At 36.8% G+C, this 19,933-nt stretch overlaps 1 protein-coding gene and 1 non-coding gene across 4 annotated transcripts in view; both read left to right on the plus strand.

Moving 5' to 3' along the window:
* Positions 1–19,933, plus strand: part of POLA1 (DNA polymerase alpha 1, catalytic subunit) — a 216,034-nt gene that overhangs the window by 24,308 nt on the left and 171,793 nt on the right. For all 3 annotated transcript variants that reach the window (XM_067297476.1, XM_067297486.1, XM_067297496.1), the window contains exons 16-26: positions 837–921; positions 2,133–2,194; positions 2,940–3,029; positions 4,589–4,705; positions 5,567–5,742; positions 6,168–6,297; positions 6,626–6,745; positions 7,840–7,936; positions 8,706–8,830; positions 10,948–11,097; positions 11,325–11,447. In XM_067297476.1, the coding sequence (XP_067153577.1) occupies positions 837–921; positions 2,133–2,194; positions 2,940–3,029; positions 4,589–4,705; positions 5,567–5,742; positions 6,168–6,297; positions 6,626–6,745; positions 7,840–7,936; positions 8,706–8,830; positions 10,948–11,097; positions 11,325–11,447 (1,275 nt within the window). The remainder of the gene's footprint in view (positions 1–836; positions 922–2,132; positions 2,195–2,939; positions 3,030–4,588; positions 4,706–5,566; positions 5,743–6,167; positions 6,298–6,625; positions 6,746–7,839; positions 7,937–8,705; positions 8,831–10,947; positions 11,098–11,324; positions 11,448–19,933) is intronic.
* LOC136991204 (small Cajal body-specific RNA 24) lies at positions 8,171–8,301 on the plus strand. The gene has a single exon (XR_010883248.1). It is a non-coding gene; the product is annotated as a small Cajal body-specific RNA 24 (non-coding RNA).

Consider the following 19,933-nt stretch of genomic DNA (forward strand, 5'->3'; position numbering starts at 1 on the left):
GTTTAGCTATTTTTTAAGATAGGTCTCCCTGGCTTCGTACTTAGTACTTTTAGTTTCCAGATAGTTATCTGTGGCTAATTGTTATAAAGAATGAAAGAAATATTAGGTGGACAACATTTTTCAAACAGAATTAGTCCTTTTGCTCAATTTTTTTTATTTTTTTGGGGGAGTAGAGATAATTCCCAATTTCTGACCAGTCTAAGGAAACATAAGCTGGGTATGAACAGGAGTCTGCTTACCAAGATGTTTTTTAAAGCCTGTCGGCTTTGTATATGGGTTTTCCTTAGCAGTTTCTGGGGAACCAGGACTTCCTGCCAGCAAAGCAAGAAGAAGTATCCTTAGAGCATAACTTCTAGATGCTAAAACCTCAAGTCTTCTTGGCAGTCTTGAGTGCTTGCTTGGGGTTTCTTGTTCAGGTGCAGCCCTTCCCGAGGAAAGGCTACTGTGTGTCCTGCCCTGCTTATACTTCCCCGTTACTTCATAGGGAATCCTTTAAATTATGGGGTCTGTTCAGAGTCTGAACAAAATTTTATGAAAGCAGAGTTTTCCAAAATGAACTATTTCTTTCCTCAAAAATTCTAAGCTAATCATTTAGTAATAACTTCTCAATAATAAATAATTCTGAATAATTTTTATTTCACTTGAGGTCAACTGATAACTTACCTTCCTTTTAAATATTTATAGTTGAAGTTCATGTTAAAAAGGTCTTTTGTGGAAACAAGAGAAAACAGATGAGGTTGCTTGAAAAAAAAAAGAAAAGAAAAAAGAAGTGAAGAAATGAATACTGATAGTGGTCATGCTAATGATATTTTGTGTTTTATATTTCCTTGGTATAGGTTGTGGCTATTGCAGCTCTGATTCATCAGAAATTTCCTTTGGATAAGGCTCCACCTCAGCCTCCTTTTCAGACACACTTCTGTGGTAAGTACTTGGAACAGGTTATGAGTAGAAAAATAATTCCTTCAGAGCTTTTATAACTTCAGTTTCTCTAGCAATAATGGCTTAAAATATGGGTGATTGTAGAGAGCTAAATAGGCAAAAGACAGTGTTTCGACTCTTAAGCTGGCATTTCTCCCTGTTTTTAACTTGACTGGATACTGACTCTCTTTTATTGAAAATTTTAGTTTGAGATGATGCAAAATAACCCTGCTCTGTACAGTTTCTGATCTTTTTTGTTAGTTTTACTTTATCATATATTTTCTTCAATTAAACAGATCAGTTTCTTTACTCATGAATTTAGACCTACAAAAAGTCATTTATCAGTTTAGCTCTTCTCAATAGAATTTTAAAAATAAACATTGTTTGCTTATAAACAAGTTTTCTTAAAAAAAAGAAAAAAAAAAAGGAAGGGGGGAAATAAATTCTCCTGCAGCAGCATGATTACAGTAGGACCAGCTATACCTTGTTTGCTTTTTGACATTGCATAGTTAAACGAGATTATCAAACCCTATTTGAAGGTGACAGAGAGTTTTGGATGATTGTTAGAGGAAGTTCTTAAGAAGCTGTGAACCACAGTTTTATCTCATGTGTTGACTTCAAATATGACTGACTGATTACTCTCCTAATTACTCAGTTTTCTTAAAGGCATATATACATATAATGTCTATCCATAATTCATTATAATAACTTTAGACAAAGCTGGAATGTTTGGTTAGTAGTTCTTGCAAAGAGAGAATTCAGGTGAGATGATTCTTAGTTAATCTGTGCTGGGTTCATGTCTCATCAGTTGCCATCCCCGAGAAGTTTTTTTACAAGAAGTTGTAAACTTATGAAATCTAAATCTGTGGTAGGCTGCCTGCAGTAACTCACCATCCGTTTTTGTGGGCTTTTCTTTGTTCATCTTTTCATCATGCCAGCCACATCAGTGAAAGGTGAGGCATTAAATAAGGCTTTTTACATAGCTGGTTAATAAAAATGAAAAAAAAAAGAAAAAAAGCAATTGTCATTTTGTAGACATTGCTTTTAATACAAGAATTTCATGTTTCAAACTGTTGGCCTTAAAGGCATGTATTTGCATAAAGCCAGCTTTTTTGAATTAGAGGTCGGTTTTCCCTAGCTCCCTTTGTTGTGAATGGATGCCTGTGGAGGGGACAGTTAAGAACATTTAAAAAAATATATAATTTCTCTTACAGTTGTTTCCAAACCGAATGATTGCATTTTTCCTTATGACTTCAAAGAAGCTATTAAAAAGAAGGTAATTTCATTTTCCTAGCCTTCTGATTATCATACCTTTTAAAATATGGATTTTGTATTGTTTTGGGTGAGTTGTGTAAGAGAGCTGTTCAAAGGCATGGCATGATTAGTTCGTTAGCTTTCCACTCTGCAAATCTAAATCCAGGTATTTATTGAGCTGCTTGTGAAAACAGAGCTCATGTGGCTCTGTGTGATTTAGTACTACTGCTAGTTGTACTCATAAAATAGATGGAGTGTTAGACAGGAGAGTTGGCAAGGCTTTGCAATGAAGTTAAAATTGTGATTTGTTTTCATTATACCTGGCTGTGTACTCAGAGTAAACTGGGTGAATTTGTTTCTCTTTTTCTTGGACAGTAAAGTCTGTCAAAATTTAAGAGAGCCCTATCTGAAAAGTGCTGGAAAGGCTGGCAGAATAATAAAGTAACCTATTTTGTTCTTCCTCTGTGTTTCTGTATGATCTAAAGCCTGTGAGTGAAGGTTGTACATGTAGCATTTTCCTGGTGTGCTTGATTCTTAGGAGGCTCTTACAGTATCACTAGATACCTGCATACAAAAGCAGAATGGCAAAAAAAGCCTCTGAGAAAAGCTTTCTACGTCTATGCAAGTGAGAACAAAAAGCTTTGAATTATAGAAGGAAAAGGAAAACTGTGGTGCTTTATTATTGTCTTGTAACTAGTAGGGGAGAAGATGTTTCCATTTTAAACTTATTGGATCGTTGAAATCAGGTGCTCTCTTGCTCCTTTTAGAATGCTAAAGTAGAAATTGCTGCGACAGAGAGAACCCTGCTGGGATTTTTCCTTGCGAAGATTCATAAAATTGACCCAGATGTGGTTGTGGTGAGTAGTTCTGAGACTCTGAGAGTTAAATTAAAGCATGTTGTCAGTTGGTCAGCTTCGTTCTTTTTCTTTTAGCCCCTTATAGTTTTTTATGTTTATCTTAGACTGTCTGATGAATTGAATTTGCTTATAAGACAGCAGGTGCACTTCCATTCACAGAGGATACAGAATTTTCCCTGAGAGCATTTTATACATCCTATTATTTCCCATAATGTCTGAAATAGGCAGTATTTCTATAATATCTGAAATACGTTTTTTTTTCCTTAACTCAGAAAGAGAAAACAAAACAAAAAGTCCCCTGCGATTTTCTGTGAAAATGTCAACTCTTGGTATACTTAAGTCTGTTTCAGTTCAGATGTTCATATAAATCTTATTGCCATTTAAATTGTTTTTATGCCATAAATCATAATGATAACCTATACAAATCCATGGGATCCGTGGGGCAGCTGAAGATTTATTATAATTACTCATTTTCTTTTTTGTTGTGTTTAATTAATGTATGTTTCTGAATTTCATTTAGTAAAATTTTGAAGACAATTTAAAATGATTTGAGGTTGGTTATAGACAACTTCTTATTCTTGTATAGGTGAATACATATACAATTTAAAACAAATGGTGAGAATGGGGTGAAGTTAGCAATCAGATTCCTGATGTGCGCAGCTTGCTGTGGCTGGTAACCGGTATTCGCCCTGTGAGCTGACCTTCCTTGCGGCTGTGGAAAGAAACACTGCAACCAATTTGGGATGCCAGTAGTTGAGTAGTAGGGGTGTGAGAGTCCTGATCCTAAAACCAGTAGAGATGTGCTAGTGTAGTTTAATTTGCACCTGGTTTAATTAGTGCCCTTGAAAAGAGGATACGTCAGTCTAGGTAGAGGACCCCTCTGCTACGTCTGTAGGACTTCTGATGATTTCAAGGAGGTTCTGCTATAGCACTGTGCTACGCAAATATATCTGAAAGGCGAACTCACAGTTCATGGTGACCGGCAGGTCCACACTTGTTGATCAGGGTAGCATTTTGCTTTCCACTGAGGTTGCGGGCCAGTGTCACCAATTTCCTTAGCACAGCTGAAACTTTGCAAATACTGCTGGGGTACTCTGACATGTAAAAACTGATAGCAATGTCTTCCTGTCCAGATTTAATGGCTGTGCCTGGTGTAGTATCAAAGGATTTAAAGGAAATAAAAGGATATCATTTTCATGTCAGCGCAAAGACTTTTATAGGTGGAGGGAAAAGGAATTACTTGAACATGACCTTATATGCTATATAAAAATGTGTATTTTTTCTAGAAAACTTTGAATCTGTTTAGTTTCAAAGCATAAAGCTGAATGATGCATATACTGTGAGCTAGTTATAGAGCTGATTTTGGTATTCTGCTGAACAGCATTGTTAATGTTAAGACTAATGAGTACTGTACTCTAAGAAAATGCTTTCTGTGAGAGAGATAATGCCATCAATTAGATGAAAAAAACACAAGGGGCAAAGGAATAGGAAGTGTGTGAAAATAAGTCTTTAATTTGCATTTGTTGTAACCTTTTTTGTTGTTTTTTTTCTGCCACAAGGGTCATAATATTTATGGATTTGATCTGGAAGTGCTGCTCCAAAGAATTAATGTGTGCAAAGTCCCGCACTGGTCCAAGATAGGTCGACTGAGGAGGTCCAATATGCCAAAGCTTGGGGTAATAAGATTGCTCAAGTCTTTTAAGACCCTTTATGTGGCATATGATTAAAAATGAATTAGTTTTATTGAAGAATTGTAAATGTGACTCTGATGTATTTTGACTGTTGGTCATGCTGGATTTCATGTGTCCCAGATCAGAAATGATGAGTGTTTATATGACTTTTATTACAGTAATAAGCTAAACTAATTTTCAGGTTAGGCTAATTTAGTTTACATATCTCAGGTAGGTGATGATAATGACAGATTAATTGCAATAGTCTTTACTGTAACTGTCTTTGTCTGCTATAACTGTAAAATGAGCAAATGTAATTTAGATTGATTGGTGAATCATCCCATAGAGAGCTGCTAAGTTAATAATTCTGTAGTTCTTGGTATGTACTTGTTCAGGGGACAATATGTAAGGCTTGGTGTAGCGAAGTACAGAACCTGACTGTGTTCATGTCTGCTCCTGTCCTTCCTAGACTTCAAGATGAGTAATTTTGTATGGTTGTTCTGTGACTCTCTGGTCCTGCTGTTAGTACAAAAAATATCCTCAGAGGAAAAAAAAATTCATGCACATTTTCATTTGGACTATTTTACTTAAAAAAAAAAAAAAAAAAAAGTGACAGTTTCAGAACTAAGATCTAGAGATCTAGCTAGTAATGAGTGTTAGGTATCTGCTGCTTCGCATCCACATTTTGTACTGAAATATACCCTGAATTCCTTTAGGGAATAATTATAAGGCCTGTGTATTTCAGTAGAAGATTCCAAATGAACTTGAATGAGTCTGATAAGCATATATTTTGGATGTACGCTCTTTGTTAATGTTTATATGTTGTGTTGCTTGTTTGTTTTTCTCTCCTTGTGTGATATGCTTAAGGGTCGAGGAGGGTTTGCTGAAAGGAATGCTGCTTGTGGTCGAATGATCTGCGATGTAGAAATTTCGGCTAAAGAATTAATTCGTTGCAAGAGTTACCATTTGTCTGAACTGGTTCATCAGATTCTGAAAACAGAGAGGGTAACAATTCTACCCGAGGAAATTCGAAATATGTACAGGTATGTTGCTGACTTACGTTTTTAATTCTTCACTGGAAAGTGGAGGAGCTATTTAGCTTCCTGCTGTATAATTTTGCTTTTCTATTTGATTTATCATGGAAATACTGACTTAACACACTGGTATGTGAAAAATAAAACATTTTCTTAATATTTTTTTTTATATTGCTAACTATTCCTAACAGCACTGATGCTGGTGGGTGATGGCTTACTATGTGCAAAGCAAACTGATTTGTGAGAGTGTTGCTTAAGATACACTGATAGGATATACAGACTTGTTTTTTGCAATCAAAAGAGCTTGCTGTGTAATTCAGCACCTGTGTACTATGGATACCACATGATTTCAGTACAAAATATAGGTCTGATCTACTACAGAGTACATAGGAACTTGATTTTACTTTAATAGGCCGTTCCCCTTCTTTTCCCAGTGATTCTCCTCACTTAATGTTCATGCTGGAAAACACCTGGACAGATGCCAAGTTCATTCTGCAGATCATGTGTGAGCTGAATGTTCTGCCACTAGCCCTTCAGATCACAAACATCTCTGGGAATGTTATGGTACTTTTTTTTTTTTTTTATTACTTTTTTTCTCACTCCATTGTCACACGAAACAGTTCTGTATTTTCTGTGTTCAACTGTTAGTTTTAATTTACAAACACTAATCTAGAATATATGATCCTGTAAATTTTGCTGTTAAGAGTGTGAGTGATGTAAAATCCATTAAAATGACAATTGGATGCCATGCATGCTAATGAAACAAAAGAAAAATAGTAATGCTAAATGAGCTTGCAGATAGTTGCAAGACATGTCTTTGTCTATTTTTGCATGTCAGCATTTAGTTTCTGTACTTTGCTTTGAATTCTTTTTTTTCCTCCCCTCTCTATAGTCAAGGACAATGATGGGTGGACGATCTGAACGAAATGAGTTCTTGCTGCTTCATGCATTTCATGAAAAAGACTATATAGTGCCAGACAAACAAGTTTTTAAAAAGCCTCTGCAGAAGCTGGTGGGTCCAGAGTTTTTAAAAATATCTCTCTTTAAGAATTTTTATTAAAAAATATTTTTCTATCCTCTGAGTATTACTATTCTGTGAGAGCATGGAAACATAGCCAGTATTAGATACAACTTAATGTTACAGCTTATGATTAATTCAGTAAAGGTTTTTTGCTAAGCTGATGAAAGAGAAATGTATAGTTTAAAGGGACACTGTATCACCTTCAAATTTACAAAAACTTCATTGCTCTTTAATTTAATATTGAAATGAGTGAAGTACATGGCCCTGTAGGAAAATAAGGCAGACTGTATGGCTTAATTGATGCACATTTGTCCTAGAATTAAGAAAAAATATTTCATTGATAGACAGTAATTTAAGTATAAGTTGTAAGGTAGATTATTTGAGTATGTGGATAAAAATATCCAAGGGAATTAAAAAAAAAAGCCTTTTAGGTAATGCCAATGTAAATATATTTATAGAAACATGAGTATGTTTGTTTGTAAACAGAAAATTTTAAATTTAAAATTTATTGTGCTATTTTTGCTTTTTAGTTTTACCTTTAAGCAAGTTTAACAGCAGATTCCAAAGCAGTAAAGTCTGTTGATTGTATTGACACATTAAAGCAGTGCTTGGATTTTAAATGATTCAGAATAACATTGAACTCATAGAGAAAAACTTCTTGCTGGAACAAAACAAAGTACACTTTAGATTTGCAATAATGTTTCTGTTTGTTTAACAAAGGCCCACCCATTGTATTTCCTAAACTACATTTTGATCTTCTTTAGACAGTAACAACTTATGAGTAGATTTTTTTTTTTTCCCCCTGTGTGTTGACTTTTACAGCCAGTGAGGAAAATGTAGCCTAGTGCTCTGTTCAGTGATGACAGTTCCTTTAAGTCTTTGTAGTCTCTTGTGATCAGTTTGTTCCCATAGGAGTAGTTTTGAATGCTGTTTTGAGATGTACAGAGCGATAGTGAGGATTGTGATGAAAATGCCATGTTTTGCATCTATTTTAGAAGAAACTCCCAATTTCATATCTTATTTGCCAAAAATATCTCCCCCAACAGTATAGACTAGATAATGATTTTTTTAAATGCCAAATGTAGGTGGATGAAGATGAAGATTTTGAAGATCAGAATAAATCAAAGATAGGGAAAAAGAAAGCAGCATATGCTGGGGGATTAGTCTTGGATCCCAAAGTCGGTAAGATGTGGCGATTTCCTTTCTTCTATGAAGTCAGAAACAGGTAGGTTATATGAATGCAGAAGATTGCAATGGGCAGTGTATATATCTTGTGTGGCCTTTTTTTTTTTTTTTTTTACACACACACAAGAAAATGCCCAACATTGTGGAATTATTTATTCTTGGGAAGTTTCTTCTTAGCTGGGTAAGGTCTTGAAAGGAATCAGGACTGTATATCTGTGTATAATTTTCTAATGGACACGTAAGTTTTCTTTCAGTTTCTCCTCTATGTGGGGAAAACTGTACAAGTGTCCTATAGTAACACAGAAGCTATCTGTTCAACTCTGATGAGTTAATGGGGTTGGATCGTTCCACTTCTGACATGTCTCTGTAATGGGTAGTGATACATCTCAACAGCTATTTAAGGGATTTAGATGCTGGAAATATTGTATGGTGTATTTCTGTCATTTAAATGAAATCTGGTCTCTGAAATCAAGCTATTTCTCTAACCTGTAAGCATGTGATTTGAACTGACAAGACTTTGGTTTGATCCAGGTCCATTCCTGTAGAAAGGTCCTGTCTTTCCTAGATGAGAGTTAACAAATCTCATGGTCCTGTCTCATGTCTCCTGCATCTTTGTGTGAAGTCTTCTCTTGCACCACAAATGCAGCCAAATAATTAAATTGTTTCTAATGTTTGCATTTTTTTTTCAATATGCTATATTAATTGTGGAGTTGGATCCAGTCCTTAGACTGAGTAATCATGCCTTCTGTTCTAAACTCTGTTTCAGGTTTTTATGACAAGTTTATTTTGCTTCTCGACTTCAACAGCTTGTACCCATCAATTATCCAGGAGTTTAACATCTGCTTTACCACAGTGCAGAGAATGTCATCAGAAGCACAGAAGAGGGCAGAGGTTTGTGTGCTTTAACTTGTGATTTGAGTTACACTGTGTAACTTCAGTGTATTTTCTGCGAATCAACTTTTCAAAAAAATTGTTATTTTTGGCTGTTTTGATTTCATTTTTCCTCTCACACTGTTACAAAAAGTGATTCTTGTTTAAAAAGTGTATATAGGGAGTTTTGGTTTGGAGTTTTTTGAATGTTGCATCTGTCTGTCTTCTTCCTTTCAGTAATACTCTTTTAGAATGTTAGTAAGTTCTCTCCCATCTAAGCAAAATCTGTTGTTTTCTAGCTTGTTTTCCTAATGAAACAAGATTTGTAATCAGGCTGTGTTGGTCCTCTTCTCCCCTAGATCCTCCTAGCAATTTTTGAGCCCTTTGACCAATTTCATCCTACCTTGATTGAGGCTTCTCAAAGTTAAGTTGCTACAGATTTCATGCAAATAGATACCTGAATGAAGGAGAGACACGTGTCTTGTGCTTCTGCTTGGGGCAAGAATGCAGTATAAGCTCAACCCTTGTTAGACACCAGAGAAACTGGGGGGAGGGAGGGCAGGCACACAGGGAGTGATTCTGTGACTATGTCAGCTGCAGGAGCAGCTTCACTGAAATTCGTGCTGTACTAAATATGACTGCAAAACCTCCTCAAGGTGTAGTTCCATGTGCCTCTTTCTCAGCAGCTGTGTTGGCCACAGTCTGCCCTTGGCTGCTCGTTCTTACTTCCTGAGCTGTGGTGGCAGTGTTCTTGGCAGAGCTGTGCTGTAAACTGAAGCAGTGAGCTGTTCAGGTCTAAAGGTTAAACTTGAGGCTTTTATTTTTAACTGGGATCAGCTCACTGGTTGGAATTAGTCTGTTCTCCCATCAGTAGTTGTGCCATTATAACTAAAATATCAGTGCCACAGCAGAAATGAGGAAAAAAGTATGTGGAGCTCTTTCATTTAGTACCTCCAAACTTTCTGTAGATTTATCTCTCTTTCTTAAATGTGTTTCAAGCTGAGGCAGCTAATTTTAACTTCTACCATGACACTATATTTACTTAGGTTTTGCTGTCATTTCTTGTTATGGTTCTTCCCAAACTGCTTCCTAAACTTGCCTACCTATAGTCTCTCTGTTGTTCTGTTTTTTTGTTTGTTGGTTGTTGTTTTTTTTTCTCCTTTATGCTTGAAATTTCTTTCCATTTTTGCTGAGCAACTATTTTTTCAGTTATGCTAAAAGGACAAAATGCGCCTTCTATTAGATTGTTGTTTTGCTATACTCAGAGTTGCTTGGGGTGGGGTTTTCATTCTATTGTTACTCTGTTTTCCTTTTATCAATTGTCTTATTCCAAGTATCAGTTCCACCAGGTTTTTCATGGGACCTTTCAATTCTGTGCCTCAGTGAGGGTGAGATGCCGCATCTGTGTGGTGAGAGGTAGTGCTGCAGGTTAGGTGTGTGGGAGTGGGAGGAAGAGTCTGGGAGCAGACGCTCAGCTCTGCCAGACTCTCTGCCTTCCTCCACCCGCACACCTCCCAGATCTGCAGGAGCTGTTTGTGGGAAGAGACAGTGCTGCGTTGTCTTCTCCTTTGCCTGGTAAAGGTGGGGGAGGAGAATGGGGTGTGGAGGAAGAAATGGTGGGGCTAGACTTCATAGATCTCACCTATTCCTAAGAAACCTTTCTAGGTAATAGGACATCCGTCCAGTGATGTTTTATTCTCTTAAATAAAAAGTGTTTTGTTGAATGCCAATGTAAAGTCCACATGTCACTCCAGATGCAGCTCTCTAAGCTTTATAACCTATCCAGCCATTATCTTACCTTTTCTTTCTTCAGTGACACTGATGTGCTTTTGAATGATATGATTTGAGGTCCATATGTGATATTGGGAAGCTGAACTGGGAAGGGGCCTTAAATTCAAAAGGTACTCTGGGCCTGCTTAAGCAGAGACTAAGTAATGTAGTTAAAGACCACAAAAAAACTCGCTCATGCCTGTTGTTTTAAACTGTCCTTTGGGTATTTTGCAGAAGTAAATGCAAGCTGTTTGTTGTTGTTTGTTTTGTTTTTTAATTCAAGCTTTTCACTAAACACTTTTAAAATTTATCATTAAAATGTATCCTTCAAGCAGAAAAAAAAAAACTTATTGGTGATTGTTTGACAGGTTGAAGAAGAGGAAGAAATTCCAGAGCTTCCAGACCCATCTCTGGAAATGGGAGTTTTGCCTAAAGAAATCAGGAAACTGGTGGAGAGAAGGCGCCAAGTTAAGCAGTTAATGAAACAGCCAGATTTAAATCCTGACCTTTATTTACAGGTGTGTTTTATAGAACTCCTTTGATTTTTCCTCCCACTCCCCTAAGTGCACTGATCAGCCTTGCAGAATAGGGATGATTAATAGTGAGTAGTGATTGTAATATGCTTTACTTGTAGCCCATCACTGCTCCAGGCTATATAAAGAGCTATGAAAGTAATTGTGAACATTAAGTTCTGTTCTCTGTTGGTTATGGTTGTATCACTTTTGCTGGTTATGTTTCTTTTCAGTATGATATCAGACAGAAAGCTTTGAAACTCACTGCTAACAGTATGTATGGCTGCCTGGGATTTTCCTACAGCAGATTCTATGCCAAACCTTTGGCTGCTTTGGTGACGCATAAAGGGAGAGAGGTAAGTCACTAAATAGGTTATGAACAAGTGTAGAAATGGTGAATTTAAGCTTCCTGCATTTTCATTGAATAGGAGAATGGTCTTCACTCATTTTTGAACCTGCTTTTGGTTTTTGAACTGTAGTTTTTGTCTTTCTTATGCTGCAAAAGTTGGAGAAAAGAAACTGGTGTCTGGAAAAAGATCAGATAAATATCTCAGAAAATAAAACAAGCTGAAGCTCCAGCTTGGGCTTTATTCTGAATTAAACTGCTTAGTTTCAATAGACCAGATTATGGTGACAAAAAATCAAGGCTGCTTTCACGTTTTCCATGAATTTCTAGTTCTGCTTCATGGTTTAGTCTTCAATTCTGCAGTATGCTTCAGCTTTGGATGTACTTGTCTTCAGCCAGTCTGTCCTTTGCCCTGATATGTTGAGTTTCCTAAAACTCTTAACTTGGTGACAGGGCTAGTTACTTGACATCAGTGATTTATATATCAAGGCTTTATTTTTCTGAAACTCTTTGTTCCATAAAATGAAGCTTTGCATTGGCCTCAAGAGGCCAGATTTTATTTTTGAGATTCTGTTAACTATATAGGCAAAAATACTTTTCCTGTTGTTTAGGATAGCAGTTGAATGCAGGCCACATCAGTTTGGTCCCAATGGAAAAAATAACCATTTCAGATCCAAAACATACCACTGATGTACAGTGTCTTAAAACACAGTTTTCCTACTGCTTCATTTTGGTTCTTATATAAATGAGACTACCAAGAAGGAAGCTATAAAAATCCAGGGAAGGGATGTGACAGGATGGTGGGCTCCTGTTAATCTTTTAGTTGACCAGGGAGATGGATGAGTTCACTCCTGTGTTCAGAAGCATGTAATCCCTGTGACTTAAAGGAGCAGCACTCCTTGCACCCAGTGCACTGAAGATCACAGAGTCACACAGAATCACAGGATGGCTGAGGTTGGAAGGGACCTCTGGAGATCACCTAGTCCAACCCCCCTGCTTAAGCAGGGTCACCTAGAGCACGTTGCAAAGGTCCATTCACAACTTCCAGCTGATGTGCATAGGGGCATTTTGTTTCTGATAATGTGTCATTATTTTTCTAAGTCTTCCCGTATAAACTGTTCTCTAAAGGCAACTCCCCATTTGCTGTCCTCCCAGGATTTCCCTGGACACTATGTTTAACTTTACACACGTGTTTAACTAGGAAATCATTTCCAGCTTCAAAAAGTAACTGTGAATGGGTTATGTGTGCATGTGAATTCAGGTATTGACATTTCCTTTAAGGAAGTGGTATCTTTTTTTGTAAGATTCTGATGTGTTTATCTACAAGGCTGGCATGAAAAGCAACTTGTGATCATGATTATAAGTTTAAAATTGTAATTTTTCTAGCAATATTCTACAAGTCGTGAATTTGTTTAAAACTTGAAAATTTTCCTTAGTCATATAGAACACCTGTCACAAACTAGGTATTGTATGGATACTTGAGCTTTTGGCCTTTGTAGTAAGGGGGGAAAATACTTTTGGATTGCGTGTGTAGTTTATTATTTGGGGTAGATTAGTACTCATTACTCTGGATACTGTGGAGATAACAAACATTTGAAAAACTTGAAAAATGTTAAGACTTTTCTGTAATTTTGTGCTTCTGTGTAAATATGACAGATTCTGATGAAATACATTGAATATGCTGTTTTCTGAAAACTTGTGTGCTTAGGCAGGTAGTCAGTTAACAGATATAGCTTTATTCTGCATTTCTTAAGTAGTTTTTGCCATAAAAGATGATACAAAGCAGTTCAGTTATCTGGTTTTGTGAGTTAGAATATTCTATCTAGAAAAATAGTATTTTAAAACCTTCCTTACATTAATCTTTCCATTCATAGGTTTCCACTTAACATTGAATGCTAATGTAAAATAGATGAGTGTTAAGTGTCAGGAGATTTGGTCTCTATGTATGAAGAGGGTGATTAAAAAAAAATTATTACAGAAAAATGTTAATATAAATTGATAAGGCTTTTCTGATGGTCAATGATTAATACATTTTAAAAAGAAAAAAGTGGTATGCAATATTGTTGTGGAGAAAATCTGAATAAATGCAGGTAGGCTTGCAGATGTCTCTGATGTAGGTGTCTAAGGGGGGAAAAATACTGTATGGGATGAATAGTGAAATGAATGTTTTCTTATACTGACACAATTACAGCTCAATCATAAGTCTTAGCAGAAAAAAATTAAAACGGGGAATATACTTTTCAAGTTAAAGAAGTTCTTATTGAAGATTACTGTATTGTTAAGTTTAATGTAGCTGAGAGAAAATGAGTTTTGGTAACTTCTATGAATTGTCTGCTTTCTAACTTTGTGACTGAGAATCCCTTAACTGAAGTTGGAGGAAGAGTGAACTGAAAGCATGTGATCCTGGGTGCTCTATATTGCCTCTCGTGGGCGGTAACTCCTGTTCGTGAGATGCAGGTTTGGTTATGGCAATGCACTGAAAGTAGTGGAACTGCTATGGAGTTCCGTATGTTGACTAAAAATTCTTGTAATGTGACACATTACGCTTCTTGTAAAATGACACATTGTCATTTGTTTAAAACTGTGCTGGTGTGTAACATGTTTACTTCATTTTAATGGGAGAAGTATTAAATACGATATAGAAAGGATGCCATTTATGTCAGAACATAGCTTTAGGATAGAGAGTGAAATCCGTAAGCCATTGACAACATTTCCCGTAAGAGCTCAGATCTCTTTAGTTAACCTTAGTGAGATATGTGATGGTGACTGACCTTGGTTTACCTTAAGACATGCAGCAGAAACTTTGCAAAGTCTTACAGCTCGGGTCATAGGCAGGCTGGATCCTGCAGAGAAATTAGTGTGTGTAATTCCAGTAAATGAGGTAATTTATGTGCACAGTGTAGTAATGGTGGTGATTTTTCACTAGATGGCGATAGAGACCTTGAGATCATTAATCAATTAAGACTTTCATTTTTGTCACTAAGTGTTTTAAAGATTGACTATATGTTTTTTCAAATGCATCCTCCTTGTTTATTTTTTTTTTCAGTTGTGGATAATCTCTAAAAGGGAAGATGAGGAATATCTGTGTGAAATTTGTCTTAATTCAGTGTATTATATCACAGGTAGACTGGTAAAGTTTAATGTATTTTGAAAGGGAAAAAAAATTGGCAAAAAATTAGAATGGGAGGCAGTTAAAACTATACATCAGATCTGTTTGTCCTTTTTGAAAAACATGAATATTTGCCAATTCTGATCATTAGAAACACATCGTTTCTTGTTTTAACAATAAATTTTATTTTAAACAAAAGGTTTCTTTAGAGTTTTTGGAATCCAAATATTATGTTATTGATCTGGAATGAATTAGAAGGCTTCTCTTTATTTATTTTTCTCCTCAGAGTTAGTAAGAGTTCGCCTGGACATTGCTCCTGTTGTAACTACAGCAGTTGCTTGCATGGAAAAGTAATAGGAAAATATTTAATATATTTTTAGCTGTCCTTTTAATGTAATTTAACAACTGGAAACAAGATGAGTCGGTGCTGTACAACAAGCCAGCTCTGCACCAGCAGGCAGTGTAAGGTCATGTCTTTCTAGCTTCTTTAAAAGACAAGTCTTTTGATGAAGTGTCAGTTGTCTGATTTCCCAAATTTGGGATGCCCTCTCCTGCAGTATTTTCTTACAGGACCACAGAGGAGTCACTGAGAGAATTTTTTCTGTACTCAGCTTGGTTGCTAACGGCTGTTGTTCAAAACTGATGCTTTTTCCAGGTACTTCATTTCTTCTAAGTTGTTTTCCGTTGTTCCAGATTTTTGCCCAAGTAGTAGCAGAGCTAAGCTAAGGTATGCTTCTAAAAGGAAAATCACACCTTTGCTATTTTCAGCAGTGCTCAGTGGTAGATACAATGTTACAGTATGGAAAATAAAAGGGGGAAAAAGACAATTGGGTTGATTCCAGCTTCCTCATTCAGATCCTTAGATACATTCTCAATTAAAAATTAGTTTAAGGCCCTGACAGTCAAAAGGAAAGAATAAAAGCTGCAATCTGGGAAAAGAATGGAAGAGGGAGGAGAAAGTTGAAGTGGAGAAAGATGAGCTCATTTTAAAAAAATTAAACAAGGGTAGGTAAGCAGGTTAATGGCCATCCATTGTAATTGGCTTCTGAAAAGAAATCCAGGCATCTCTCCCTGCCTGCCCCCCCCCTTTTTTTTAGCTTGTTCATCTGGGGAAATTGATCATCAGTTACTTTCTCTTAATTGTAACTAAAGTGCTCATTATACAGTGTGGAAGAACTGTCATGTGAATGGGGCAATTGTCACACCTTCTTGCTCCCATGCTATAGCATGGGAGAAAGGGGAAAGTGAGATGAGCGAAAGGAGCCTCCTAAAGTCTCATCTAAGCATGCCATCTATGTTTTCATAAGGAATGTGACACCAATTTAACGTTTTTGGAAGACGTGCAACTTGATGACAAAAGCCTAGGCAAAGAATTTCTTAATTGCTTTTAAATATAAAAATGACAGACTGAAATGTTAAGAGAAATGTTGCTGAGTTATTGCAGTGTCCCTAAATGGAAGGTGTTTGAGTCAAATCAGTTGTCACTGTTGTTAAATTTATTATGTATGCAATTGTGAGCCAGTAAAAAAACTATGTACGTTATTCTGCATGCTAATATCCAAAAAGATATAGAACATACATTTCAAGGGAGAGGCTGCTTACAATCTGAAAATGCAAACTAAGTGCAAAGGAATAGAAAAATTATGGAAGATCTCAACATTCATTGAAATTAAATATTATTATTGTTTGTCAAGTGAGTGAGATGATATCTGGTCTGATAAAGACTTCTGCATCTCCAAAGAGAGGAAATGAAACATTTTAGTTAAGAAGAATGGCCAGAATATCCTGGGTGAGAAGGAAATTTGTCTGGAGGAGAAATTTTATTTTATTTGTTTGGGTTTTTTTAATTGCAGATAAAGGTTTTCTTTAATGTATGCTCAGTGAAAAATGTTTAGGAATATTGATTGGACACAAGATGTACAGTCAGTCAGATGAGTCGAGAGACGACTTCTTCATAATAGCTAATTTTAAGATTGTGCTATCACCAGAGGTGTGGTGCCTCTCGCTTCCTGGTGCTGATCTTGGATGAGTTATAGCAATTGCATGACCACATGGGGAGTTGGACCTGCCTGGTGATCTGACTTGAAAACTAAGTCTAGAGGAAAATCAAATTGATTTTTGTTGGATCAATGACTCAATGACTCACTGCATACCCTTAGAGCTCGTAGAAAACAGGAGGTCAGAAATTGGGGGCAGAGAGATATGAGGGGTCAGGCATGACCACCCTTTTTTTTAGCTCACACCTGTCTGTGAAACTGTAGAGTTAGCGTTAATAGAATGAATGTGGTTTTGACTTTTTTCTTCCATGCTTTTGTTTTTGTCTTTTTATAGCTTCCTGTCTTGTATTTTGTTGCCCAAAGATACAGGTTTTGCTTGAATTTTATCTTAACCTGGCTGGAATTGAGGGTGGTATTGCAACGATTTGGGTAACAAGATAGTCTTTGCTCAAAATTGTAGTTAAACTAAAACCAAGCAACTTTAAAGAGTGAGGTTCCCCGGTGCATTTTCCAGAGTATCTGAAAAATAACAGTATGTACCCTGGTAGAAGCTGGGGGGGCGGTTGGTGAGCTGGTATCTCAGGATCAGGAGTAGTGGTGTCTTTCCACATCCAGTGGTAACAAGAAAGACTCTCTGGTATGCAGTAAAATATTGGGGAATGTACTTGAATCTTGCAGGTCCCCTGAGAGTTTGCCATGCTCAGGCTTTAGCATAACTGAAGAAATCCTTTAATCCTATCTAGAGTACTTCAGGGATTATGAGATTCAAAAGACAGATCCTTTTGTGGTTCTGTTCTTCAGACACTGGCACAGAGATGCCTCATAAAAGAAAGTGATTCCCCAGATGTAGGAACACAGGCACTGCATCATGAAGGTGACAGCTTTTGCAGGCAGACATATCACAACACCATTTGTAAACTGATTAGGTTCTATTTTTAAACAAGTTCATTTTCCAATACTCGCTATTAAGATTGGAAGACTTTTCCATTGTTAGAAGTCTCTCTCAATTTCTTCAGCAAATCCAAAGGATGTTCAAGTTGGAATGCTAACTACTGTCTTATGTTTTTCTCCATCCTACAGATTTGTTATTACTACAAGTCTTTGCAGTACACATTTTCTTAGTCCGTTGGTAGCTTGCCATAAAATAGGCAATTTTTTGAGACTTAACAGAAGTTCTTCTTCAGGAGGAGAACGGTCTCCCTCAGTTGTCTTAAATGGGACATTGTCCTATTCTAGAAGCCATGGGAAATCTAGGAACTAATAAAGTTTTAAAAAGACTGGAAACTTTTCAATTGGAGGAAAAAAATCATCTCCCTGTTCAAGCACTAGTCCTAAGAGTATACAGAAATGATCTAACGTGAGGTGTCTATCTCCCAGGAGACTTGAATAAAAATTCATACTGTCCTTCAAAAATATGACATCTTGGTCTCATAATCGCAAAGTTTCACGTATCTCCTGGGAATGTTGCTCACTGTGCAAAAGCTCACTCTTGAAACAGACTGTATTAGAAGCTTTTTGCTCCACCCATGATTACATGATCTATTTTTTATTCTCTTGGATGAATACAGTTTTGAGCCTACCAGATCTGTCATTTTCAGGTAATGCTTTAGGGATGATGATGATTCCACTGTGACATATGAGGAGAGGCTGAGAACTGGGTTTCTTTAGTTTGGAGAAGAAAAGATTAAGGACAGATCTGATTGTGATCTTCAATTACCTAATGAATGTTGTTGAGAAGACAGAGCAAGAGTCTTCTCAGATGTGCACAGTGAAGGAATAAGAGGCACCAGATGCAGGTTGGAGCTAGAGAAATTCAGATCAGTATGAAGGAAAAATTTTTCACAATGAGGCTGGCGAAACACTGGAACTGGTTGCCCAGATAGGTTCTGATATCTCTATATCTTGGCACTTTTAAAACTCAACTGGACAAGGCCCTCGCAACCTGATCAAACTTTGTAGCTTTAGCCCTTCTTTTAACAGGATGTTGGGCCAGATGATGTCCAGAGGTCCCTTCCAACCAAAATTGTTGTATGGCCATCAGTTTAGAAGTTGCTGTAATACGTGTACAGATTCATCACCAAGATCCAGCTAGATCCAGCAGATGCAAGATTAGCTGCTTTTCTTCTGAAGTCAAGAAAACTGGAAGGATGAGGACAATTCAGCAGTGATATTTGTCTTACCAGGCCATTTTAGTTCCAAACCTAAGAAATCTTTGCTTTGAGTATTTGAAGTGTGGGTTTTGCTCCATAGGTTAGTTCCTGTGGTCTCTTGTATATATGTCCTTTCATTGGACTTGTGCCAGGATTTATTGGCTTGATGTAGAAGACATGCATGAACAGCTTATGCTATTTTCAGCATTGAAATATGAGACAGATGAGACAGTTGAGACAGTTTTTTCAAGACCTTTATCTGTGGAAGGTGGCTTGTCTGTACTGCTGCAGGTACAATACAATTCTTGTAAGAAAACAGGAGATTCTGTTGGATAAAATAAAGAACTGTGCTTGGGACAAAGGATCCTTGAAAATAAGATGTAGTTTAATAAGGCGAGACATGCCTTACGTGGGTCTCTTGAGATAGGTTTCCTTGCTTCTAACCCTGCCAGCCTAAAAGTTAGACATATGGTCCAAGCTAATTGTTTGAATTTCCTCTGTAGTAGAGAGAGGGCAGTATCAAAGTTGGATGACATAAATCCCCCAAAATTTTAAAGTATGATATGTTGCTGAAAGGCATGCAAAAGCCTAACTTAATGCTTGCTTTTTGTTTGCTCTTTCCACTTACTTTCATTCCAGTGGTTATGCATAATATAAGGCAGGGGATGTTGCTGGTGGTAGCCTTGTCTTTAGCATCAGGCTCTGCCCTTTATCAAACTTACTGGATAAGGTTTCAGGGAGTAGGATTAGATTCTATATGTTGATATCTGGTCTACAATTTAATACTGTGCATATTTGCTGTTTTGAGCCACTGAAAATAGTTGCTCCATAAAATCCTATTTCAACACCTGGCTTAGCAAAACAAAAAAATCCCCTTCCCTTTACTTTTTGTTTAGTCTTTTATTTCTGTTTTTGTGTCTTCTAACTGACAATAAGACTTGGAAAAAAACCAGAAGTACTGTGGGTTTTTTTGCTGTTGTTGTTGTTTTTAAGGAAGTGGTTCTCATCCCCACCTGAAATGCAGTGCTCATCAAATATAGGGAATGCCACTTAAACTTACTGCAGGGATTATTCCCTTGCAGTCATTTGTATCTGAGCTTGTGTTACTCTTGGTGATCACGTTAGCCTGGAGAAATTTCCACAATTTGGAAAGTGATGATTGGTAAGCCCTGGTTAAAAAGAGTGGTTCTCTGTTAACATGCAGTTTTTATGAACAGTGATTTCTGGTTCCTGCTGAGAT

This window comes from Apteryx mantelli, chromosome 1, assembly GCF_036417845.1.
Source record: "Apteryx mantelli isolate bAptMan1 chromosome 1, bAptMan1.hap1, whole genome shotgun sequence".
In the NCBI taxonomy this organism is placed as follows: Eukaryota; Metazoa; Chordata; class Aves; order Apterygiformes; family Apterygidae; genus Apteryx; species Apteryx mantelli.